Here is a 27,908-nt window from a genome sequence, read left to right as displayed (position 1 = left end):
CTTGAGACAGTATCCTAAACGTTGAAAAATGAAAATAAATCAACAGCATCACAAAAAATAAATGTTAAGTAACAGAAAGCTATAACATTATATGCAAAATCTTAAATTCATGCTTGTATATGTTTTTAATTAAATATTTAAAAAATACTAATTTATACAATAAAACTAATAAGGGTTGTTTGCTTCACTGTCATACCTAAAATGCTAGTAAAAACATATATTTGAATATAGATAACAGAATTAGCATGAGATTCTGATGGCAATGAGAATTTTCTAACATACTGGCAGATTTCCTTTGGGGAGCTACTCCACCCTCAAATAAGAAAGTTCTAGGAAAACTTTCAATCAAGACACCCTGCCTTGCACTAGCCAAGATAACCAAAGACCCTCTCTTATTGCAACCTGAATCCTGAAGGAAACAAACACACGCACACAAAGAAAATGACTGGAGCTGATTCACTTGAACTTCAGCACCCTGCAGAAATTACCCACTGATTCTTGTTCTCTAGATCTCAGAGCTGCTACGGTTCCTGTCCCTTCTACCACTTGATTCTTTAATTTTTTGAACTCACCTATAATATCCTGATACTTTTTTTTTTTGGTTTCAGTTAGTCAGAGTCAATTTTTAACCAAAGAATCCTAAGTGACAGAAAACCTACCACTAGCAAATGCTGCAGTGATAAAGTCGTTCCTAGGTTCTATGATGACTTCAGAATGCTCTATAACACCATGCCCTCTGTGTGCTTTGCCACCTGAACAAGTCAGGAGTGTAAAGGGATCCAAGAACAACTTTCTGTTAAAGAAAACAGGCTGAAAATTTTAGAACTGTTCATAATTCATATTCATGGCCAGGCCTCACAAGAAAACAAAGTAGTTTTTGTGCATATAACATAATATAGCGGAGAGCATGTTGCTATAGATACCTTATTACTGAAGAGGGATCAGGGAAACAGGCTTGGGAGCTGTGTTTCTACAGTCACACCCCCATGGGGGAGAGGCAACGTGTCTCCCAAGTAACCACCAACACGGAAGTAACCATCAGCACAGCTGCCTGAGCCCCCTGCACTGTAAAATGCTGTCTAAGCTTAGAAATGAATGAACAGAGAAGCCTGACCACACCTTCACATCTGCTGTTTCAAACTATTCCTTTATCAGAGATCTTTTCGTCTCCTGATAAGGCTAAAAAAAAAAGAAAAAGCTACAACCTTCTTCCTGGTAGATTTATGTAAAGGAGGGAAGAGAATGAATGACTCCTCTACACTGAAAAGAGAAAGCTAATAACTGGGCCAAAAAGACAAGTAAAGTTAAATTTTACAAAAATAAAATGAATTTCTTAATCAAAGTTCATAAGCATAACCCCAAATTTAAAGTATTTGTATGTCTGAGTGTCTTTAAGTACACACATTTAACAGTACATTTAAATCCAGTTATCTTCTCTCATCTCCAAATTTTAAAACTTTTAAAATAACATTTCCTGTCTGAGTGAATGGCTATATCCAGTCAGTGGCCACACGAAAATATCCAGAGTCATCCTCACCACTTCCTTCTCTTATCATCACCCGTATCACTCTATCCCCAAAACCTGGATTCACAGTGGAATCCACCCACTTTTCTTCATCTTACCGCTCTAGTAGTTCAAGTGAGCAAAACTTTTACAATCTGCTTCCCATATACTACTGCCAGAATGATACTTTCAAAACCACAAAACTATTCACATCATCCCAATGTTTCAATGGATTCCCAATGTTCTTAGGATAAATACCAAAATCCCTGAAATCCTTGGATAGCAGCAGGGCCCATGAATGACTCTCTTCCTTGCTAAAGTTAATTTCTCTACCCAATCTTTTGATCTTACTGCTGCCTTTTACTTCACTCCATAATGTATCCTCTCTTCCTCAAAGCAATCAACAAACAAAAAGTCCTAGATTAGAAACAGTGAACTAAAATTTGACTCAATAAAACAGCCTCACCTTTTTTGTTTGCAGCATTTTCATCTTATTTGAAAGGAAACTTATTTTTAAGGCGTCAAAATCAATTTTTCTCTATAGTGAAAAATTGATTTTGACGCCTTAAAAATAAGTAAGACTCAACAACTGGCTTATATATGGGCTCACCCACACTGCAAATAAAGCAACATATAAGTAAATATATGTTGACAAAAAGAAAGTACAAGTATTCTGGAAATAATTACTATAATCAGTTCCACAAATGTGAAGGTCCCTCACATGACAGTGCATTTCTAAGCAGGGACCATGATGCTGAAGAAGATCAAGAAGTGGTAACCTTCCTCAATAGAAATTCAATGCAGATGAAACCCCTAGGAGCATTTCCCAAACAGACCAGTTTACCATGCTATGTTCCAGAACTCTAACACTAGGTTAATAGAAATTCTTGAGTCCAGTCCTCCTTAGCGTTGAAGAAACATCCAAAAGTCCACTCACCTGATAAATATTTACTGAGAGCCTAGGCATTAAGACATGAGCTGTAGATACAATGATAAACAAAAACAATCATTAAGTTGCTGCCATAATACTCCTTTGACAGAGAAAGCCATGTAACAGATCCTCATATAAATAAGTGGAAAGGACAACTATGATATCTGTCATGAAGGAAAGATACACAGTGCTTTGCAAGCATATAACGGGAACTGACCTGACCTATGGTCAGAAAAGCCTTCTCAGAAGAATCGTTCGTTAACATCTAAGAAATAACTAGATGTTAATCAGGCAAAAGGGGAACAATTCCAAGAAGAAGGAACAGCAGGTACAATGGCCCTGAGGTTAGAGTAAACCATGGCACAAAAATAAAGAGGAAGATTGATATGAGCTGATGCCAGAAAGGTAAAAAGAGAGAGAGACAGGTACATCCTCATGAAGACTTGTAGTACCTATTAAAATATGGCTTTTAATCCTAAGAGTAATAGTAAGCCAATGAAGATACAACAATACTTAGAAAATAGAAAAAAAATTGAGGCTAGTGAATGCCTAACAGCTCCTCTCTTCTTCAGTGTTTGAGGCATCCTGGCTGCAACATGAGAACAGAATAAGGAGACGCATGAGTGATACAAAAACACAAACTAGGAGACCACTGCATAGTCCAGGGAAGATACAGAAATAGTTGGACCAGGAAGGACAGTAGTGATCCGGAGATAAGAATTCCAGAGATGTGGGGGCTTCCCTGGTGGCGCAGTGGTTGAGTCTGCCTGCCGATGCAGGGGACATGGGTTCGTGCCCCAGTCCGGGAAGATCCCACATGCCATGGAGCGGCTGGGCCCGTGAGCCATGGCCGCTGGGCCTGCGCGTCCGGAGCCTGTGCTCCACAGCGGAGGGGCCGCAACAGTGAGAGGACCGCATACCGGGAAAAAAAAAAAAAAAAAGAAAAATGGGGGGTGGAATTCAGTAACTGCTTTGCAAAACAGAGTCCCTTAGAGGGGAAAAAATTGCAAAGGGGCACTGTCTGTTGGAAGAAAATTAGAGAAAGATGCTCCTTTCTCTGGGCTGATGATGTCCTAGGCCAGGCCACCTAACTTGAGGAGGGTGCAAGCTATCTAAGGTGTTTTCCTCTTTCTTCCCCCATTACGTTCAGGGAAGACAGTAGGCATCATTAAAACTTGCTTTGACATTATGCACCTTGTGAGTATGCACCACCTGTCTAATGGCATTTATTTCAAAGAAAAAATAACCTATTTCCCATTATATCAACTGTCCAGGCCTAGAAAATTAGCCTTTGATCAAACCAGCACATCCTGACATTAGAAACAATGATGGTTTAGGAAAAATAATAAGTTATAGTCTTAAGCTAATGAGCACTGATTGCGTTTAGTTTTCATACTCAAGAGAATCTGACGATTCAGAAGAACAGGGTGGGGGAAAGGAGAGGGAAGCTAGGTAGTTGCAAACGCATGTAAATGATGCGTGCCAGGCCGCTGTCGTTTTCACAACTGGCAGAAAGTTTAAAAATCTGGACGGGGTTGGGGGTGAGGGAATGCTGTACATATTTAAGCAATTGAACCATGCAAGATGGTTCCCAGGTTGTCAAAAAAATGACTGTAACCAAAAAGAAGCCCTCTCCATTTGTGTAATATTAAGAAGTGGACTGTACACCTCTCCAGCTTAGTGTATTTAAGGCAGGCTCTGCATCGGCAGGAAGGTGGGCTTGCTAATCTCTTCTCGGCAAGCCCGTTCCACCGTCCTGCTATCCTCACCTGTCATCTAACTCAGCACTCCCTCATCAACTGCTCCTCTGTCTTAGCAGAAGTGTTTTCTCAGCCTGACAGACAGACAAAAAGCCTTATAACTCTGTTTCCCAAATACCATATGCTGTCACAAACCAGGAGGATGTCTTAGCAAAAACTGATATGTTCATTCATTGAGAGAAATTTTCTTTAAAAAAAATACCAAATGTCCATTCTATTTGGCTTTAAGCAATCAAAAGTTCCTGATTACAGGGGCTTCTCCGGTGGCACAGTGGTTGAGAATCCGCGTGCCAAGGCAGGGGACACGGGTTCGAGCCCTGGTCCGGGAAGATCCCACATGCCGCAGAGCAACGAAGTCCGCACACCACAACTACTGAGCCTGTGCTCTAGAGCCTGAGAGCCACAAGTACTGAAGCCCGTGTGCCTAGAGCCCATGCTCCGCAACAAGAGAAGCCACCACGATGAGAAGCCCGCGCGTCGCAACGAAGTGTAGCCCCTGCTCGCCGCAACTAGAGACAGCCTGTGTGCAGCAACGAAGACCCAACACAGCCAACAATAAATAAATGAAATAAATAAATTTTTTAAAATTTCCTGATTACTAAAGTTTTATTAATAAAAATTTAATTCCTTCAGTTCCAGGAGATATATCTTACAGTTTCTCACTGCTGTCAGTCTAAAATCCAAATCCATCAGTAATAATTTTCATTTAATATTCCTGCATTTCCTAAGATAAATAGAAATAATAGTTTTAACTACAATACACAGGCAATGGCCACTAGGCAAATGTCTCCAAAATTTTTTAAATAAGTCAAACGCAACAGAATGAGATGTTAGTCCTAAAGCTGAATCAGTCATCTGTCCATCTAAAGAACTATATCGTATCCACTAGGAGATGGATTAGTCAGACACACCAATAGGAAGAGAAGTCAAAATGGCAAAGCCTATCTAAGCAGTGACCAAGACTAAAGGTTCCCTGGCCTTTGCAGTACATCTTCCTTTACTGAAGAGATGCAAATATCATTATCTCTGATCTCCAAGTAGCTTCTCTACCGGGAGAAAGTGTATGTGCTGGATAGAGGAACTGAGTGCCCACTGCCCTTGGCAATTACATTTCTCACTCGAAATTAATCAGCATTTAGCATTTCAAATGTTACTGTTTCATAAGCTTGAACAATGAATCAATCTCTCCCGGTATATTAATATTACCCAGTTTCTCAGCCGTTCTCTGGGCCATGGCAAACTACTAAGGAAATGCCACCCTATTAGGCAACTTGGGATCCACACAACTGATCTTTGCAGGGGAGAATAATGTTCTGCACAGGCGCTCAACACCAGCTTTGATCTGTTACATCACAAAGACGGTGGTGAAAATTCTTCAGGTACTTAGAACCAGACTGTATGTCTAGGGATTGGTCTTCAGTGATCTACAAGAGGGTTCCAATGTAAAATATAAATGTAATACTACCAGTGTGCCACACTGAAGCATGTTTTTGTAAAATCTACAACTGACATTTAAAGCTTTAAAAAGCTTTACACTGACATTTAAAGCTTTAAAAAAAAAAACTATACAAACTTTTCAAAAATACTAATAATGACTCAGGAAGTTTAGAAATAAATCAAATGTGTATCACAGGTCTCCCCAAAATTGGCATCTATTACCTTATTAGACGGTATTAAATCAATTATATCTATTACATTTAATCCAGATAAAGAAAGAATGTTTCCCCAAACAATTTAAATAGTTAAGCTTTTAACCTTTATTTTTCCTGTTAAAGTAACTTTGGGATGGGGGGAGGGGAGGATATCATAGTATGTACTAAAGTTATTGATGAATTATAATGTATCCACAAATTTACTATCAGAATGGTTGGTTATTATAACGTAGCTCTCCATGTTAAAAGCAAACAATTCCTAAGGACACTATGAAGTATTTTGTACAGCCTTTTAAAATAAATTATAATACTCTAATCATATCAGAAGCTGAATTTTTTTTGGGGGGGGTGGCGCTCATAAAGAAAACTAAAAGCCTTCTACATAATAGAAGTTAAAATTCTTCTGAAAGGTCAAAGAGCTGCTTAATTTTAATTCTCAAACTTCGTATATTAAAATATATAAGGAATTGAATTTCAGGATGTTTATGGCAACACACATATAAGATAGAAATGACAAAAAGACACTGCAAGAAGACTGAAGCACCTATCTAAAATATCAAAATTAGGGGAGATAAATGATTAGTTTGATGGTGTCCAGAATTCACTGTTTGTAGATGACAATAAAATACTGAATTAACTCTTTCTGTCTTAAATGGTAATTTGTAAAAATGTTAAATTGACTTCATTTCAAAATAATTTTGTGTTTGATCTTATATACTTCTGCACAAACCTAAATGTTAAGGAACAAATGCATCTTCAATGACAACATAAAATATGATGTCAACAACGAGACAATTACCTGAGTTCTATGGTATGACTTTTGTCTCCAATTAAAACAAAAATAAAAATCTTAAAAGCTTTAATTCCTTAGCATTTCAAATGAGTATGTCTTCAACTTATTCACAGTAAAGCACCATTCTGAAATTTCAAAAAAAACCTTAGTTCTAAACAGTAAGATTTGTCCGGACAAGAAGCAACTAAGAGTCTTTAAAAAACAGATATTTAGGGCTTCCCTGGTGGCGCAGTGGTTGAGAGTCTGCCTGCCGATGCAGGGGACACGGGTTCACGCCCCGGACCGGGAAGATCCCACATGCCGTGGAGCAGCTGGGCCCGTGAGCCACGGCCGCTGGGCCTGCGCGTCTGGAGCCTGTGCTCCGCAACGGGTGAGGCCACAACAGTGAGAGGCCCGCGTACCAAACAAAAAACAGATATTTAAAATAAACGTGGGAACAGTCACTCACAGAGGAACACGAGAAGCAGGAAAGACAAGAAGAACAACACTAAAAGAAACATCCATCAAGAAAAAGACCTGGAAAAGAAACCAAAACTTAGAATTAAAGATCAAATGAGGTTGGCAGGGTGTGGGACAGAGGGGAGGGGAAGGGATGAACTAACTAGACAATCCAATGAGTATTAAGAGAAAAGCACTAAGACACTAAGAAAATAAAATGTGAATGTGGGATTTATACAAAAGATTAGAAATTCACTGAAGATTTAAATCAATTTATGAAGACCTAGAAATTGATAGAGCAAACTAAAACTCAGCCAACAACAGCCAGCAGAAAAGTACCCGACAAGAAAATATCTAAATACCCAATTACAGTATGTAATTAATATACTGTTTTTTTATTATGAACGAACTGATTCAAATCATGTCATGATATTAAATATTAATCTTTTTCCTCAAATTAATGAAGAAAAATATATAAAATAAAATCATGTCTAAGTTAAAGAACAGCAGTGGTTAGTCTAAAAATACACCGAGAAGTTAGAATTTAAAAGTGATGAAATATGTTCAATACTGATATTAATTTTGTTAAAACTGAATAAAGCTGTAGTGATGAAGGTAAACAGAAATTAGAATAAAAGACTATACTGTAGTATGTCCGAGAGAATATTAAATTGAATGAAAATTAAAGTTTGCTTTTGTGCACATCTGAGTCATGTATATAACTGCAGCATTTCATATGGAACTACAGTGAAAAGAATTTATATAATCAAGCTGAAATTTCATAGTATAAATTTTTATCATATTAACAAAACACCATTATATTTCCAAACTGGCTTCTGTTTTCTGTTCTCACAATAACCAATAATAAAACACTTTGAAACAAAGTGATGTTAACATTATTAAAAATTATACAATGGTTTTCTAAATTACTTCTAACATACGTGTCAAGAATAACTTTGTCTATGCTTCTTTCAAAATAAGTCTCAGAAATTGTGTGATCATGGCATTAAATATATGGTCACTGGTAGAATAATTTTAAAAGGTATGTTACAGGCATTATTAAAATTTTAAGGCATTTTGGATAAGCCAATAATTACTCTTTAATGAAATGCAAAGCTAAATTAATGGAGTTTAACTGTATATGCTTACTCCAAAAGCACCATCCATTGTGCAATGGATTTTCAATAAATCTCAACAAGATACATAAACTGAAAGCAACAGTATAAAAAAGCAGTATTATAAAAATAACTTTTACTTTATAGGCATTAAAATTCCCTGACAATTATTAATATGATCTGTGCTATTATTCATTTTTTCTAAGTATATCAGCATCAAAATGCTGATCATATGCTGACAAAATATTAATGTAAACTGAGATTTTAATACCTTTAAGAAGGTATCAATGTAAGGAGATTAATACCCACCCAAATAAGTGTTCACTCTACATACCACCCAACTGTTTTTTATTTTCTAATTGATTTTTTAAAATTTTTATTGGAGTCTAATTGATTTACCATGTTGCGTTAGTTTCAGATGTACAGCAAAGTGAATCAGTTATACCTATACATATATCCACTCTTTTCTTTTTTTTTTTAAAGATTCTTTTCCCATAAAGCCCATTACAGAGTACTGAGTAGAGTTCCCTGTGCTATACAGCAGGTTCTTATTAGTTATCTATTTTATATATAGTAGTGTGGACATGTCAATTCCAATCTCCCAATTTATCTCTCCCCCCACTTACCCACCCAACTAATTTAAAAAAGTGTGGATGAACAGGGGCTCTGTATTATTCGGTGTAAAAAAAGTTCATAACTACAATTAATTCAGTGCTACAAACAGCACTGAAAGAACAATGCTGAACTAGGTACACCTGTGCACATTTGAAACCCTGAAGACCTCAGAGGAGGTTATTATAATACCACTTTTCAGATGAGAAAACCGATGCCTAATTTGCTGCAACAAACAGGCAAAGAAATCATAATATTGTAGAAGACTCTCTCCTTCTGTCTCCCTTATATGGAGGTATGTGCCAAATCTACAACGAGCACAACATTATAAAAAAAATTTTTTTAACCCAAAAATCTGGAAAAATCACTTGGGGAAAACTACTATAAAAGGGATAGAAGGGAAGTTTTGAGTACAGAGAAAACAACATTGTCCAGTTTAGTGATGAAATCTTAGAAAAGTCTATGAAAATGCAGATATAATAAAAAATAAACTATGCACAAAATACTAATATGTTAACAGTTAAGTATTACTTCATGTAACAGACAGTAAAAGTATAAAGTTGACTTTCAAAAGCTTAACACATATAACGAGTTACTGACAGAAAACACACAATGTTTGGTTTGTTTAGAGGGTACACCTTTATGTTGGTCAGGCTGGCACAGGACAGAACCACCCCAGTTCCCTGAAACAGCAAGAGAGGCAACAAGTTCTGAAAATTATTTCAAGTGTAATATAATATTCTTGAGCAAAATAATATGCCAATCTAAATGTAGAATGCGACAAATTATAAATTATAGAAGTAATATTCCTACTTATAATTCTGTGACCATATATTAAAATCTCAACAGTTACATACTTTTTGGATCAAAGTAAATAATTTAAATCTAAGTAAATAACGTTTATTCCTATATATGAGCCCTAACAGGTAAATGGAAAAGCCTAACTAGCTAAGCTGTCACACACTTAAAACGATAATGTCTTTGTAGCAATTTTCTCTCCAAGGATAAAGAACTTTACCTTAAGATAAACACACACAGCTAGAGTAAAAATATCCCAGTTACTGGAGAAGAAAAGGGTTCTCATAATGTTTAAGTAAACTAGTCTTCATAGCTTTGAATGAAAATTGTACCATTAAACATGTAATATCAAGTTCATCACTGAAGCTACAGTTGCCTACATTTACACATATGACAAGCTGAGATTATACATAAAATTATAAATTCATAATAAAAGTAGCCATCATTTATCTGTTGAGTCCTTTTTGTGTTGAGCACTTTACACAGTGCCTGTTTCACTCATCAATAATACTGTAATATAAATTCTAATATCTTTATTATAAAATAAAAACAAGACCACTGATAGAAAGGTTACACAACCTTCTGAACTTCATTAGTGGTGGAATGAGTGGAAGAGCTGAGATTCAAAGCCAGGACTGACTTCAAAGCCTTAAATCTGTGTTTCCAACTAACTGACTCCTCTTTAACAAGCTAGCACTGCCTCTATTTAGAGCAGGGATTTCATACTGAAAGGCCAATAGGGCCTAAGAAGGTGGTGTAAATAAGTGAAGAAGGCGACAGAAAAGACCAGAGTGGCGAGGCCTGAGGCTACCAGGGGAACACGTCCCAGGTGAGGAAGGTGTCCTGCTCAGGGGAAGTGGGTCTGCCATGCTGGACTGTGGGCCCAGCGCCCAGTCATGCCAGAGGCCTCTCAAAAGAAGCTGGAAATCCAGCCTGCTTACGTGACATACTCTGATTCTTTAAGTGTTGGTGAGTAAAATAAACCCTGGAATTACTACTGTGGTAAGCGTGGGGCCACATTTAGACTGGCACAAAGAATGGCCCCAGAAGCGTGCAGAGAGGCCCTGGCATGCACAGACAGGCAGGCTGTACCTACCTCTGGAAAGAAACTTTACCAGAGGCATCCTTCGAATCCACACCATTACCAGTCGCCTTCCAAATCTTTCTAAGTGCCATGCTCTTCCCACCAGGGCATCTACTCCTGCCTTCTGTTCACTCTCCCTAAAATGCGCTTTCCTGCAATCTTCAAGTCAGCCTCTACTCAAACTCTGGATTTCACTTCAAGTACTACCTCCTCAAATGAAGTGTTCCGACTCCCACAGAAAATCCTCCAACTTTAGGTTCTCACGGCACAATGCATCTGCACACACGTGGCACAGTCATAATTTCACATCTGAGTGACTGACTGATGTGTCTCTCCTCCAACAGACCATTAAAAAAGCCCATACGCATATGTCTGGTTTTCTTCATCTTCGATGTCCCTGCACCTAGCATAGTACCTGGCATACAAAAGCACTCAAGAAATATCTGCTGAAGGAAGAGTAGAGGGAGGGAAGGGAAGGAGAGTCTTGAGTAACAATGTCTTAATCAGCTACCTCCATCTCCTCCTGGCCCCGGCTCTAGGCCCACCTCCAGAGAGCACGGGTACTAGCACACTCCCGTAACTCTTCAAGCAGGGATGAACACGTTAACTGACCACCAAATGAGAACGAAGCAAGCTTTATAGAACAGGGAATGCGGCGGTTACTGATGTATGCATTCCTGCTTTAGAGTGTAACTTGGAGGAGACTGAGATTCTGGATCCTTCTCAAAAGTGAAAGTTGACAGTGATAATATTAGACCTCTAACACAGATACTGAAAATCCACCCAAGTTTACTTACTATCAAAAAAATGGTTTCCCAAAAGAGATCATAAGAACTACGATGTCTGTTGGAGTCTCTTCAAATAACGACCTTAAAGGGAAGCTTTTGATCTGTATGATTTCAGAGTGCAAAAGGTTTCCTCAAAAATGAAGACAGCAAGGTTATCGAGAGTCAATGATATTCAGTAAGAACAGAGGAAAGAATAAACAGAGGCTAGAACACGTGGCCTTTCCATGTGAACATGAAAAGCTAGATTGGGAGATTAAAATAAAGTAGTTCTTGATAAAGGATTTCCAAATCTTTATAAATAATAACAATGAACTGTGATCATATCTTTCTTATTCCCTCTCCGGTGGAACCACAGATAAGTTCCTTGCTACTACCTAACAAAAAAAGGTCTTCATCATCTCCCTTATTTACTATACAACGAAAAGCATTATCAAGTGGCATTTTCTTAGTCTAAAACGGCCCCTTTCACTGAAGGAATACATGAAAATATATTCTGATGTCCCCCATACTGAACGGTTTCTACTCCCAAACCACGACTCCTAAGATAGCTTCAATTAAACTGATTCTATGCAACTCTGGTTCTTTGCAGTATTCTCAACAGAAGGGAGGAGAGGGGCAAACTTGGGGTGTAAACAAGCTTGGGAAAGAGTCCATACTCCTGTGTTCCAATTAAGAGATTTATAGGGGCTTCCCTGGTGGCGCAGTGGTTGAGTGTCTGCCTGCCGATGCTGGGGACACGGGTATCATGCCCCGGTCCGGGAAGATCCCACATGCCGCGGAGCGGCTGGGCCCGTGAACCGTGGCTGCTGAGCCTGCGCGTCCGGAGCCTGTGCTCCGCAACGGGAGAGGCCACAACAGTGAGAGGCCCGTGTACCGCAAAAAAAAAAAAAAAAAAGAGAGAGATTTATACATTAAAAACGATGAGATTCCTATAGCACAAAATCTGCTTAATCCAGTATTTCTTAAACATTATAGAACCCAAGTGACACATTTTGGGGGAAGTGTCCCAACCCAGGAAAGTCGTCTAACTACTCTTCAAGAGGTGGTGTGCCTCTGTATTTCTTGGCACAATTCAAAAGCTATACTATACAAACTTGTAACTTTAAGGTACCAGAGCTTCTGTTCCTATAATAAACTTCAACAAATTATTATCTTTACAAAGTGTTACAAAATATACTGCCTGGGCCCTAATTTCTATAGATTTCAATAACTTATGGTTCTTATGAAATATTATCAAAACACATACCCCTTCCTTCTCTGTAACAGATACAGAAAAAAACTCATTTGTATGAAAATTTTCTAGTCTGCATAATGTGACTTATTAATTTAGTCTAACATCTAAGAGAACTCTGGTGTCTTGAACTTAAAAGACATGCAGATCAATCCTAATGCAGATTGAAACTAATCTTGGTAACTCTGTACATCAACCAGGCATATCAAAACCCTGAAGAACAATGGTAGCAGAGCTGCACATAAATTAGAAAGGAAGTCACATCTGTGCAACAAAGCCTTTAACATACTCTTAACTGCTTGGTATGTCTGGGTGGATCTCATAACAGAAACTTTCTTAACTGGAGAATGAGGTAGAAAGTTGGTGAAACTTGCAAGCTCACAAAGAAGTAATAATTTCAAAAGAGGAGGAAAAAACATTACACTGAAAGGATAAGTTTGAGATTCAACTAAAAAGAAACAATTATCAGAGTAATTTCAAAGTAATTTCAAAGAGTAATTTCAAAACACTGGCCTGCGTGCTGCTGTATGGGCCTCAATTCTGACCCTGCGTGTCTTTCATGGAATGCTCGTCACCAGGCTCTGGCTCAACTGTCACCTCCTCAGAGAGGCCTGTCTCACTCCTTTCTGTAAAGAGTCCTATCTGGCTTATTCACAGCAACAACCCTAGCAACCAGAACACGGTCTGACACAAATACTCATAAGCACTTGTTGAATGAATAATGCGTCCACGTACAATTTCAATAATACAAAAACAAATCTGATGACAATTTAAAAATAAGTGTTTTAGCAAAATACATATAAACACAAATATCAGTGCAGAAACTAAAAAAAGAACAAAGACTCACAGATAACAAAGATTATTGCATAGATTAGTGGTTACCAAAGGGATAGGTAGTTGTGAGGTGAGTGAAATGGGTGAAGGGGTCAGCTGTATGGTGTATGGTACCTAGACTTGTGGTGGTGATCACTCTGTAGCATATACAGATGTTACTACAACGTTGTACAACTGAAACTTATTTTTAAAAAAACGGACCTTGGTCAGATCAGCTAGAAATAACCATCTTTAGGACATTAAAAAAAAAAAAGTTTGCTAAAAGTGAGCCAAAGGCTTATAATCATGGACGTCATGTATTTGGCTGTGTCAAGTATGCAACTTGCAGTATGACATCAACCACTGCAATCTGTCTTTTTAGAGCGTAAAGCGTTACTTTTTTTTTTTTTTTTTTTGTGGTACGCGGGCCTCTCACTGCTGTGGCCTCTCCCGTTGAGGAGCACAGGCTCCTGACGCGCAGGCTCAGCGGCCATGGCTCACGGGCCCAGCCGCTCCGCGGCATGTGGGATCTTCCTCCCGGACCGGGGCACGAACCCGCGTCCCCTGCATCGGCAGGTGGACTCTCAACCACTGCGCCACCAGGGAAGCCCCAGCGTTACATTTTAATAACATGAGATATTATGGCAAAGAACTCTCCCAAATTGAACCTCATAACTCCTCACTGACTTTAAATTCTCTAACCAGGTAGCATCCAATCTACTTGCAAGTTAATCAAAACAGCTTTTCTTTACACTCAGTTTAAAAAAAAAAGACACCCATGAATCAAATAATCACCCCACAGCTCTGTCAGCACAACTGGTCATTAAAGATAAATGTATGAAATTGAAAATGTTGGAGAACAAAGATTTCCTTCAACATCTGCTACTCACATAAAATGAATGGAACAAAAGAACCTCTGCATTCAGAGTGACTTACCGTTACAGACTTCAGCGTCATACCATGATAGGTGCCCATAGTGTCAATTTTGAAGCCTTCCGTTTCTATAAAGAAAGGGAGGTTACCATTAGACTTTACATATTTCATGATAAACAACAAACTTAAAGTAATAATCTATATTATATCTGACAGTTCAACAGAATAACAAAGCCTTGAATCTACTATAGATATAAAGTTAAATTACATACTTGTGAAGTTAGAAACTTTAAAAGGAGTACTGGTCTCCAAAATACATTCAATACACACCAATGAGCCCAAAATGTAGAAGCTGGTTAGGACTCTAAAACCATGTTCAACGGTCATATAGTTGGTTGGAAATATCAAAAATTAGACTGAATAAAATACTTTATAACCCCCAAATTATTTAGTCCTAATATTCAACTACAGCACCACTAAAAGCATCTAATACCATGAGACCTCCTTAACTTATAAAAAGCTGTGTTCCAAAATTACAATCATCAGCATATGTTATGTAACTCACAGAAAAGCCATGTTGTAAATAGCGACAGGGACTCCAGGACAGAGGCCCAATATACCTTTCTGTGATGGGTCAGATATTAAATATTTTACACACTGCAAGCCATATAGTCTCTGTCACGACTCCTGAATTTTGCAGTTGTGGTGCAAAAGCAGGATGAACAACATATGTAAACAAATGAGCACAGCCTGATTTGGCCCAAGGAGGTTCAGATTTGGTCTGTGGGCGCTAATTTGTCAACCCCTACTTTATATAAATTCGTCCCAAAAGAAAAACATTGCAGTGGATAAAAGAACACATTACTGTCTTTCTACACCATGGATTCAGTACATGCCTTTATCCAGCAAATGAAACCAGCACACAAAATTCACTGTATAAAGACAACAAACCCTTTAATAAACTTAAATGGAGATTTCAGATTATGCAGGAAAAAAATCGTAAATGATAAACTTCTAGTTGCCTCTAACCCATTTTTTCACGAATGAAGTCAAGATAAATGAAGATCCCAAGAGAAGTTGCGCTGACATCAGGCACCCCTCACTAGCCACCTTACTGATGCGGAAATGGTTCACTATTGAATTAGCTGTGTAGCTATCACAAAACAAGTCCTCACATGCCTACTCTAAAATCTATGCTTCCCAAGTTCTCAATGTATACCTTTATATATGGGGAAATATGATTTTATATATAGAATTTCCATTCTAAAATAAACTTCTGAGAAACAGAATTAAGGCTAATAGCAGTAAATATTTATAGACAGCTTATTATACATACCAGTTACTATTCTGTGGACTTCATTAACTAGTTTAATCCCCACAATAACACTAAAAGATAGGGACTACTACTAACGCTACTATTAGTATTGTAATGACACACAGGAGGAAACTGAAAGAGACTGCACTTAAAGTAACTTATCAAAATTATTCTGTAAAATGCTGGACAGTATTTTTAGGCTTTGAAGGCCACACCATCTCTGTCGCAATTCAAACTGCTGTCACAGCACTAAAGGAGCCACAGGCAACACAAAAGTGAATGAGTGTGGCTGTGTTCCAACAATACTTGATTCACGAAAACACGTACGTGGTGGCACAGACTTGGCCTGCAGACGTTAGTTCGCCAGCCCCTGCCCCGAACACCAGGCCACAGTGCCTCTCAAGTTCAGCACGGCCACGGTAAGGGGAAGACCAAAATTAAGTAACTTGCCTTCTTTTCCTTTGAATCTTTCCTGGTCGTACCTGTTGTAGGCAGCTGGAATAGGCTGCTTGGTACGCAGTGTGGGATCCTGTAGAAAAATATAATAACTATGAGTTACATGTCAATATTGTTTAAATTGTTACTTAATACTCATAATAAAAAAACACAATAAGGGTATTGTTTTCTAAGCCTTCTTCTTCTCAATATTTGAGCCAATAAGACAAAAACAAGGAGTAGACAAAAGTGGGGAATCATCTGAAGCTGATTTTCAAGATACTATTTACTGTTAGAAAATTACCATCCCTGCCAGGGACAAGGCAAAGAACCCCAAGTAAACGTGCACAAAGGCACAAAGCAAAATTCTTAGACATTGCAGAAATAAAATCGGTGTACTTAGTAATTTCATTCTAATTACTTAAATTTCTTCACAAATTAATAAACTGTCTCCAGTCATGAATTATTTTTCTTTAACAAAAAAATCTTTTAATGCAAAGCTTATTGGGCTGACACTCTGGAGCCTTTTAACCGAATTATTCCAATTACTAATCCTTATATTAAATAAATAACAATGACAATAAACCCAGGTATCAATGTACAGTGTAAAACTGAAGCTAACAAAGGTGTTTTTTAAAAATACTGAGAAAAACTTGCTAATCTAATGATGTATAATTTAATTCAAAAATACTTAATATAAAACTCAGTCTAATAATCTAAAGAAGCAGATTTAAAGAATATTCCCAAAATTGCTTGGGAAATTCATGGTATTCATAAATACTGAAATATGCTTCATTTCGTTACAACAGGATGCTACCGCTATTATTATTCCAAATAAAAGATACTCATTCAAGACTGTCACTAGGTATACACTTCTATTCTGAAATGCCAAACATTAAAATTTTCAAGTATTTTAATGATTACAGAAACACACAGAATATTCAGTCAAGAAGATAACGGCCGAACTGTTTTAAGATTTGACATAAGTTTCATGCCAGCTGCTATTCAAGATGTCAACCAATTCATGACCATAGGCGCCCTGTGTTTCACCATAACGGCACCTGCCCCACTACCTGTCTGACTCATCTGTATGTCCCGCTAGACTACAAGCTCAAAGGGGCTTTCGTTCTTGTCCCTCTTGTATCCTTGTCAGCAAACTGCCTGACAAATAAGAGGCACTTAAAAACTTGCCAGAAAGTCACCTCAAGTGTTCGTCTAAATACTGGCAAAAATTCACTACCTCTAAAAGGGTAAACACCAAGGATTTCATGAACAAATAAAACTACTAGTTCTTGCAAAGACTGCATTAGTACTCTACCAAATTTTGACATATTTTCAAAAATTCTATATAAAAAGATTTTATTTGCATATTAATTTTCCTTTGCTGAACCTTATGAAACTGGCTTCGTAGATTTCACTTATATGTGGAATCTAAAAAAGAAAACAAATCAACAAACCAAACAAAACAGAAACAGACTCACAGATGTAGAGAACAAACTGGTGGTCACCGAAGGGGTTGGGGGGAGTTGGGGCAAAATACGTAAAAGGGATTAAGAGGTACAAAATTCCAATTACAAAATAATTAAGTCACAGGGATGCAATATACAGCATAGTGAATACAGTCATTAATACTGCAATAACTGTGTATGGTAACAGACGGTTACTAGACTTACGGTTCTGATCAATTTGTAATATATATAAATGCAGACTCACTATGTTGTGTACCTGAAACTAATATAACATTGTATGTCAACTATACAATAAAGAAGCAAATAAATACTCCAAGATGTTTTCAAAATTACAACACGGAATAATCGCTTTCATTAAAATTACTACATAAGCAGCAAAACATTCTTACCACAGGTGCCGCATTTGGGGCCGGTCGCTGTTCAGGTGCACGCCCTTCTTCTCTGGCTTTTACTGATTGAAGAATTGCAAAAATATTCTTGGAAAAATTCTGAAACAAATGGATTTTAATTATTAAGTCTTCTTAAAATTAAATATCCAAAAGCAGTAAGTTTACTTAATAAACAATTTCAGACTCAGTTTTCTTCCTATCAATTCTTCCCTACTACATCATAATGAGGTATGATTACTACACAAGTAAGTAAGAATCAACTGCTACTAGGAAATTCACCCAAAGACCAATTATTATAAACCCCGTGTTACTCACTTATTTTCATTTTACTTAAAGTGCATAACTGGCTATAAATTCATTCATATTCTCCATTTATTCAAATATGTAACCAGGAAACAAGTTAACATTAAAAAAAATAAAAATATGGCAGATTTGTTGCCAAGGGGGCTTCTTAATTCTAAAAGAAATTAATCCTTCTGAAAGAAATCAACTACTATATTCTCTTCTAGGTATTAATAAACTCCAGTGCTAATTTCAGACTGCTATAATTTTTATGAGATGTTGAAAGTTTTAAGATACTGTTTTTTAGGACTCAACATGCACTTTTCAAAGTTTTTAAGTTGGAATGCAATTTAAAAATTTAACTTAACTTTTGCATGAACAACCTTAGCAACACTGAACAAAGCTGACGAATCTGACTCCTCCTTCCTTCATGAAATATTCTTCTTTTACCTGAGTCTCTCCCTCAGTTCCCTTGGGGCTCTTCTAATTCTGCCTGTCAATCACTTATCATTTTAAGCAACATGTTTTGACTATAAGCCAAACACCTCGCTTGGCACTCAGACACAATGACGACTAAGAGAGACGTCATCCCTGTCCTCGTGAACCTCAAATGGTTTCTCTTCTCTATACAATTAAGAATATTGTTTCTTTGGCTTGGACAGCTTGTCCCTCCTAATTACTTTTTACTATTTAGGTATCATTCTCTCCTCGTGGTTCTAGACCAAGTTAGCTGCCCTTCTTGGGTAGCATCCCTATAATGTCATATGTCACAATTACTGCTTATTTAATTTTCTCTCTCCTATTAAAGAATATAACCTCTGTGAAAGCCAGGACCAATGCATCTCTAGTGAGTGCCCACCACGTGCCTGGCTGGTAGGTGTTGAATAAATATTACACAAATAAACATGCTTACAAAAGGAGAGACAGCCTGAAACATAATTTTAACCATTGCCCCACTAATAGTACTTACAAGTTCCTATAATTCTTTAGGACAGCAAACAAATGTCTCACAACCCCTTCCCACTCTCGAGAATTATGGCACACCCTAAAGAGTTTTATTATATAGGTTACAATATTTATCACATTACAAATTTAAACTACAATGTTTTTAAAATATTAATTCCTACAAAAATGAGGGAAAAAAACTATTCCACGTAAAAATAACTTGTTTTTATGAAAAAGTATTTTCCAAAATGCACAAAAAGTAAGGACAAGGAAGAGTGGCACTATGTTAAATTTAGGAAACTGTTAAGGTCTCAGTAGCAGAAAGAAACCTCCCAAATTCTAATTTTCTCATGGAAGTTCGCATTTTATTACTGGCAACAAATACTGTCAGTTCCATTTCTTGAATGAACAGGCTTTCTTCCCTCATTTTCGAAAAAATGCCAAATGCACAAGTGCTCTTTGTGGAGACAATCATCACATTTGGGGATGCAGGAGTGCTTTGTATGCTCTGATTTCATCACAGAAAATACTAGAAAGACATATACTCAAAGGTTAAGATTTAATAAAATTAGTAAATTTTCAAATTTCACCAAGGACATCATTAGTAGGTGAAGAACAAAATGGCTACTAGCAAAGTTTGGTGCCAATGCTTTGATTCATGCCAAGATGCCAGCAGTTAACCAACCACTGCTTTTGCACCAGCAGTGAGAAGGTCAACACAGTGACATATGCAAATAAAATCTTAATCCTATTATGAAAATAGTTGAAAATATGAAAGTCAAATTTCATTACTTTAAAAATAATAAAGCATTTCATGAGAGACACAAACTCTAGAAGAATCAATCAAAATGTTACTAGCTATCTTTGTGTGGTAGAATTACAGGGGATTATTATCTTCCTTTTAGTGGTCTCTTTTTATCAATCTTTCAAAGATGAACATATACTAGTGTATGTAAGTTTAAAAGTATGTTTTAAACAGTATTATGAAATCAGGCTGCCTTTTTGTAGGGTGTTTGCAGTGGTAATATAACTACAAAAGTATGTAGTTACATTTTTCATGGAATTTTAAACCTGTCTTTTATTTCGGAAACTCAGAAAAAAAGAAAGTCCTGATACCTGGGTAATAATGAAGATCTGTCAAAAATCACAGGGCCTTTCAGGGCTATAAGCACCTAAAAAGGTTTTTTTAGAGGGTTTATTTTAGAGTTTTGCAGATGAGAACAGTATACAGAGAGGGTTTCAGTTAAAATTGTTGCTTTTGACTTTTAAAAATGTTCATACTCATAGAAACAAACCTAGCTACCAAACAGTTCTTCTAGTATTAACTTATTTTTAAAATTACACATTGGTGCCAACAACAGTAAATTATATTGGAACACTAAGTTTTGAAATGATGGTACAATCCTGCCACCTAGAGCTCAAAGAAAATTGTTCATTTCAAACATTACAATGAACGTTGGTAGAACAATAAAAGTAACAATATTTAACTATTAGCCATACTAGGCAGTAAAAATGCGTATCAACAGATCACTTTATTTTAAATACAAAAATGAAAGTTTACTCATGTTCTCAAATTTCTCTGTAATTCTAAGCTCTGGAGAATGATTCTTAACCTTGACCTCAAGTACTTTGTAAAACAAGTCAAAGTACAAAAGAAAAAGAATTCTTTCCTTCATATATTCTTTTCTAGTAGCTTTATTCCTACTAAAATGGCACAGTAAACTTAAGGCCAGAATCCAAAAATAACTGCAAAGAAAATCAGTCTGCCTGAACCAATGTTAAAGTTCACTTTCATCAGTAATCTCATAACTTCTATAAACCTTCTCACCAAATCACCACTGTGAACTGGGCATCAGTGAAGAATTAACATTTAAGGGAAAATTCGGATGTGTGGGAGGAAAAGACAGGTGAAAAGAGGTAAGTGAAACAGAATCAACGCAACCTTTTTGGAGATGTATTAAGATACTAAACATCCAGTACCTTTCAACTTATCTTTCAAAATTTAAAGTACATATCTCCTTTAATCAGCAATTCACTTCTAGGAATTAATCCTTTTGCTATATAGACATAAATGCACAAAGGTGTATGAACAAGGATGTTTTTTAATGCAGTTTTTGTAATCATGAATAGGAAGGGAATAGGAAGGGAAGGAGACAGGGAGAAGGGGAGGAGGAGGGAGGAAAGGGAAGGAAGAAAACCCACAATCCTGTAGCAAAAAACAAAACAACTCCATTAATAAGGAATAAACATCCACCTAACAGACTATAATGTATCAAACACACTCAATACATGTTTGCTGACTGATTTTCGTTAAGTGCTCTACTTTGTGAGGAAAAAAATTAATAACGGTATTAATGATCAGAGAGCTTGCCATCAATATTCCTTGTTCATTAGGTTTAAGCAAAAATCTCATCAACAAGAAAACTGTAGACCTCTTTGGATTTACAAATGAGGTGAAAATAAAGGGACTCGCACTTTGAATCAGACTTTTTCATCAGTCTCTCTGGTGACCAACAACCAAACACATGCTAGAATGGAATGGTAAATATGGCCCCTTAGAAGTCTACGTTATTACCGATCTGTCAGATATAAACTTGAAACTTCCTCCTCATGGGAAACTTTAACCAGTTTTATAACCAACTGTAGATGAAACACACACACTGACTCTAACGAACAAATAAAATATTTCAATTACCTTTCCTGTGCTCTGTAAGATAGTTGTTCGCGTCCTCCACACCCTTTCTCTGCTGACAATATCTCGGGTCACGTCTACTTCAGCATCCACAAAACTCCTCTGTTTTAGGGCAGTTATATCATCATCTAAGTCAGTCTTGATGGTAGATCGTTTCTTAGCCATAATTTTGGCTTTGATTGCAGCAATTTTTTCCACTGACATAGCTTCGGACAAAGACCTGAAAGCAATTTCTTTCTTAATATTCACAGCAAGGATCTCTTGAGCACATCATAAAATATTTTGTGACATTTTTAAGTTCCTGGTAATAACACTACAAGTGGCAATAATTAAGCTTTCCTTCTTATATATAAAACTGACATGTTTGATAACTTATAACCATGTAAGAAAGAGACCCTATAGAAATATTGCACTATAAGCAAATTAGTAATTTCTTAGAAGGAACAATGCAAAAAATTTTTCTCATTTTTTTTTAACCTTTTGCCCTCCCAATCAGAGATTTTGCACAAGCTGATCACATACCCTGGGACACCCCTCCCTCACTCTGCCTTTAAAACTACTTTGCTGAAACCCTTCGGATTGTTTGGGTTTTTTGAGCACAAGCCACCTGTTCTCCTTGCTTGGCCCTGCAATAAACCTTTCTCTGCACTTCCTCCCACCCCCCAAAAAAGCCCTTTTCTATGAGACTTTTACTTGCTAACCCTCCCTCCCACCCATGCAAAGTATACAAACACAGACACATATGTGAGCATGTGCACGCACCACCCTGGAATGGGGGTAAAAATTTTTCATTCTGTGAAGACTTCACAGTTTAGGTTTTCCTTGAAACTTATTTCAAGGTTTCAAATCTATATGCTACAATGTACAACATATCAATTTTATAGATGACAGAGGCTTTTTTATATGCCACATAAACATATACTCCTTTTAAAGCCTAGAAGATAAAACAATATTTTGAAATTTTCTTTTTCTTTCCTTTATTTTCAAATAACATGTGAAATAGAAAACAGAGCCTACGCTTTCAGAACTATTTAGAAAACAAAAAAGACAACAATGAAAGTATAGATTTCATTAAGATCACAATCTTAAGCTTAGTGTCATTTTTCAAAATGTAAAACAAGAAAAAGAGTTTGGATACCTTAACAACAGTTGATAAAATTATTAGTCTAATCACAAGATGACAATCTTGAAATACGTTTAAACAACATGTGGGAAAAGGACAGGAATTCCTGCAGGTTTAAACATGGTAGTATTACATAGTATGTATTTTATTTACATTAGGTATGAAAGTACTTGCTCAAAGTATATGCTCTATATGCATTAGTATTTGACTCATTTTACATAATAATACACAACTTTCCCTTAAAATCTAAAGCATACCAGCATACCTTGAGCCAAATACTTTTCTAAACTGTAATCAAACGTGCATTGGACATTCAATCATTGGACTTGTACTTCCAGCCAAGATGAAGTAACAGGGACTGGATTAACTCTCCTGTCTTGAAACAACCAGTCAAAATACATGAAACAATAGTTTACACAATACATGATATCAAGCAATGAAAGACAGTGATCTCTGACAAATGCAAACTAAATAATTAAGTCCTATGAAAGCTGCAGTTTATGGCCTTGAAAGTTTCCAACATGGCAGAGGGAGGAGAACCCAGGCAAAACAGTGTATTTCCTGATCTGAGAAAATGGTGGGGGGATTCTTCCATACGCAAGAACAAGGCGTATGGAAACTCACAGGCCAGAGTACCTGAGAAGAGAGAGCTGCACAGAAGGTCCCCCTCGAGTATTCCAGCAGAATACTGATTAGCACATAAACAAGTGGAAACTAAAGCCAGGAACAGAACCACCAAGAGTGTTAGAGGGAACAGTGTCCAGCACTCACTCAGGATGAATAATAATACCTGTTGCCACCAGCCAGACTGAAAACCTCATATTCCTGGGGCATTAGGTAGAGTACTCAGAATGGTCTTGACTTTGCAATGGTGGGGAATAACTACTCTAAATTAACATTGTTCAAATAACAAACCTTAAAATCAAGACTCAAAAGGAAAAAACTGTTTCCAAGTGATTTAACTGTGTCCCAAAACAAAACTAAAGAAAATTTAGAAGAATACAAAAACATCTAGCACTCAACAACATAAAATGCAAAATGTCTGGTATCCAAAGATTATAAGGCATATAAAGGAACAGGAAAAAACAAGCCAAAATGAGGAGAAATCTAAACCAAAAACACTATAAACTGACACAGACGTAGGACTAGCAAACAAGACATTAAAATAATTAATGCAACTATTCCATATGCTCAACAAGTAAAGACATGGACTGCATATTTAGCCACCTTGTAGAGATAAAAAAATACAATGTTGGAGACTACAAATGTAATGTGAATATAATTACAGAAGAAAATATTAGTGAACTATAGAAATTATCCAAAATGAACAGAAAAAAGAATCCAAAAAAAGAAAAGAACCCAAGTGAGCTGTTGGACAGCTTCCAGCAGAATAAGAGGAATTAGGCCAGAAAGAGGGAAAAAGAAAAAAATTTCAAGAAGCAATACCAAAAATTTTCTAAATTCAATGAATATTATGAACCCAAAAATCCCCTCAAAAAGCTCAATGGACCTCAAGCACAAGAAAGATGAAGAACACTGCTCCAAGTCATGTGATAATTACATAGCTCAAAACCTGCAATACAGAAAATTTTTAAAGTAGTCAGAGAAAAAAGGGCACATTTAAAGAAACAAAAATAAGGACGACAGATTTCTAATCAGAAACAATGCAATCAAGAAGGCAGCAGTACAACATCTGTAAAGTACTTTAAAAAGACGTAGCTTGGAATTCCATATCCAGTGAAAATTTAAAAAAAAAAAAGGGGAAATAAACTTTTTCAAAAATAAAAATTAAGTTGAAAGAATCACTAGCAAACCTGCACAAAAATGAAATGTTAAAAGAAGTCTTTTGTGGGGTGGGGTGAGAAGTCTTTCAGGCAGAAGGAAAAAATATGGGTACACAGGTCTACAACAGTAAAGAAGAGGCATGGAAAGGGTATATAAAATGTTTTTCTTATTTAAATCTCTTTAAAAGATAGTTGTTTAAACAAGAATAAGAACGATGCATATTGGTGTTTATAACATACGTATGAGTAAAATACATGACAGCAGTATCACAGAGGCCAAGAGGAGGGAACTGGGAGGGCCTTCTACTGAGGCTCTGTGCTTACTCACACGGTGACGGAGCATGCAAGGTGGACTGTGACCCTAGCAACCACTCAAACAGGACAACAGCATAAACTAATCAGCCAACAAAAAAGACAGAAAGGAATTACAGCATGTATTCATTTAATCCAAAATTAAATGAATTTCCTTTTTGGGGGACAAAATTTTAGTCCCCCAAAAAGGAAAAAGAACAAAGAGACAAACAGAAAACAACAGCAAATTAAAACTAGAATTAAGCATATCAATAATCATGTTAAATGTAAATATTTAACACATGCTACTTTACAGAAAAAGTTTATTAATCACTGCTATAAACCAACAAAAGATTTCATGATAAACGAGTGGCTTGGATTATAGAGTGATTTTTAAAAAGGAAAGATGAATATGGTAACAGAATCAAGAAGCTTCCAGAAAGCATAAGTAGCACAATGGCTTCCAATCCTCCCATCATAAAACATGCTCAAGTATCTTCTGAACTGAAGGCAATGAAGAACACATGTAGACAGCATACTAATATCCCTTTTTTCCATGTATACTTACATATACCTAGACTGTTCAGTTTCTACTAAAGAAATTCTTACCTGATCTGTTCAGTCTGTACAATCCCTTCTTTGTGACCCTCCAAACGAGCAGCCAATCTCTCTTTATCAAGGCGTACACACTCTTCATCCTGAAAATAATCACTCAGTGAATATTTTAAATTTTTATTTAACTTGTAGAACAACAACAACAAAAAACACTGCACATAACTTTTCCTTACCCAAGTTCCCACCTATAAGTCCCAGGCATCACTGGCCTTTGGTCAATTTTAAAATATTTTTAGTTAAATAAAGACAACAATAATAAATATATGTTGGATCATGTAAGATTAAAACTGACTAAAAGCTTACAAATAAACTTTAGTAAGTTTTTTCTATGATTAAGTGTTCTTCCCATAACATATCATAGCTACTTTTATTCAGAAAGATAACATACAACAAATAAATTCCTTCTCTTCAGGGAAGTTTATAACTAAATTTTATGAGAAGGCTTTGCCACAGTCAAAAATTTCATTTTGGGTCTAGATTTTTTTCATCTGTTGCCCCAGGTCCTGAATCTATCAGCACAGAACAAAACACCAGAAGTGAAACTTTAATGGTTTTCAAAGTGTGTTCCTCAGAACATCAGGAGCTTCCTACAAAGTGCCCAGGAGCCACTTCTTATCTGAATTCAACTTTGGTAGCTCGACTTTTACCTCATTTAGATATGAGAATCTCAGGTAAAAGTCAGTCTGAAAAGTGTTCGGTTACTTTAAAACAAAACTTACTAATTCTGATCTAGTTCAATGCCCACATTCAACAGACAAGAAAACTGAGAACCAGAGTCAGCGTCTATGGCTAACAAATATGAAATTGTATAAAAACCATCAGTACGTTCAAGAGGTCCAGAGAGATGTGCTCCAATTGTGTTCTAACCATGTAAAACTCGAAACAGGCATATTGCTGAGATGAATGCAAAGATTAATATTTTAACAAGCACATTAAATTCTTTCCATTTGTAAGAATGATTTAACACGTATTACTCAAGTTCCTTCGGAAACTGATTTTTTTTTTTTGGCCGCACCGTGCGCCTTGTGGGGCTTAGGTCCCCAACCAGGGATCGAACATGGGCCCTCAGCAGTGAAAGCAGGGAGTCCTAACCACTGGACTGCCAAGGAAGTCTCAGGAGACTGATTTTAGAGACAACTGCAGCCTAGGTTTTAACCAGATCCTAAGGTTTCTCTCTGCTAGCATAGTGCCCAGCAGGTCCTCAATATAGATCTGAACTGAAAACTGTTTATGTAATATATCAATAGCTATTTATGTGATTTATTTTAACCCTACAAATGCTCTGGAAAGCATTTTATGATGCTATTTCTTGCTGGTTTCTAAAGTTACCAGATCCTAGCATTTTGCATTTCTGATAATGTTCAATTTTTTTTCAAATAATTAAACAATGAAGTTCACGTTTTTCCAACTAAATGGTATCTCTAAATTCACTTTTTAAAAAAATTTATTTATTTTTGGCTGCGTTGGGTCTTCGTTGCTGCGTGGGCTTTCTCTAGTTGCGGCGAGTGGGGGCTACTCTTCGTTGCGGTGTGCGGGCTTCTCATTGTGGTGGCTTCTCTTGTTGTGGAGCACGGGCTCTAGGTGCGCGGGTTTAAGTAGCTGTGGGTCGCAGGCTCTAGAATGCAGGCTCAGTAGTTGTGGCGCACGGGCTTAGTTGCTCCGCAGCATGTGGGATCTTCCCGGACCAGGTCTTGAAGCCATGTCCCCTGCATTGGCAGGCGGATTCTTAACCACTGCGCCACCAGGGAAGTCCTAAATTCACTCACTTTGTACAAAGTGGATTATAACTTCCTTACACACAAAGAGAGTTGGGGAAAATGTCAGTTCTACTGCCAAAAAATTTGTACCCAGGATAGTGGACTAGGTAGGAGCCACACTGCCTGGGCTCTAATCCCAATTTTGTGCACCTCAGCAAGTCACTTGTCTCTGAGCCTGTTTGCTCACAGATGACATGCACAGTACTGCAGACTTCAGGAGGTGGGGGTGAGGATTACTTGAGTTAATGACATACATAAAGTACATACAGTATCACCTAGCACAGAATAACAACGAGCTAATTATCACTATCATCTGAAAAACATCGTGTCTATGTCTCAGAGTATCCTTAAGTAAAATTATGTAATCTTAGCATCAAATTTTGTCAGTGATTCTACTGTACGTACTTACCAACCAACCC

General features: G+C 37.0%; 1 protein-coding gene across 1 annotated transcript in view; it reads right to left on the bottom strand.

The window, feature by feature from the left end:
• CDC73 (cell division cycle 73) overlaps positions 1–27,908 on the bottom strand; it is an 84,970-nt gene that overhangs the window by 48,097 nt on the left and 8,965 nt on the right. The window contains exons 6-10 of the mRNA XM_065886215.1: positions 25,727–25,815; positions 21,923–22,139; positions 18,001–18,099; positions 16,158–16,236; positions 14,456–14,520 (exon numbers count right to left, since the gene is read on the bottom strand). Coding sequence (XP_065742287.1) covers positions 14,456–14,520; positions 16,158–16,236; positions 18,001–18,099; positions 21,923–22,139; positions 25,727–25,815 — 549 coding nt within the window. The remainder of the gene's footprint in view (positions 1–14,455; positions 14,521–16,157; positions 16,237–18,000; positions 18,100–21,922; positions 22,140–25,726; positions 25,816–27,908) is intronic.

Source organism: Phocoena phocoena, chromosome 1 (assembly GCF_963924675.1).
Source record: "Phocoena phocoena chromosome 1, mPhoPho1.1, whole genome shotgun sequence".
Lineage (NCBI taxonomy): Eukaryota > Metazoa > Chordata > Mammalia > Artiodactyla > Phocoenidae > Phocoena > Phocoena phocoena.
Note: the sequence above shows the minus strand (reverse complement) of the source record. Positions and strands in the feature narration are given on the sequence as shown.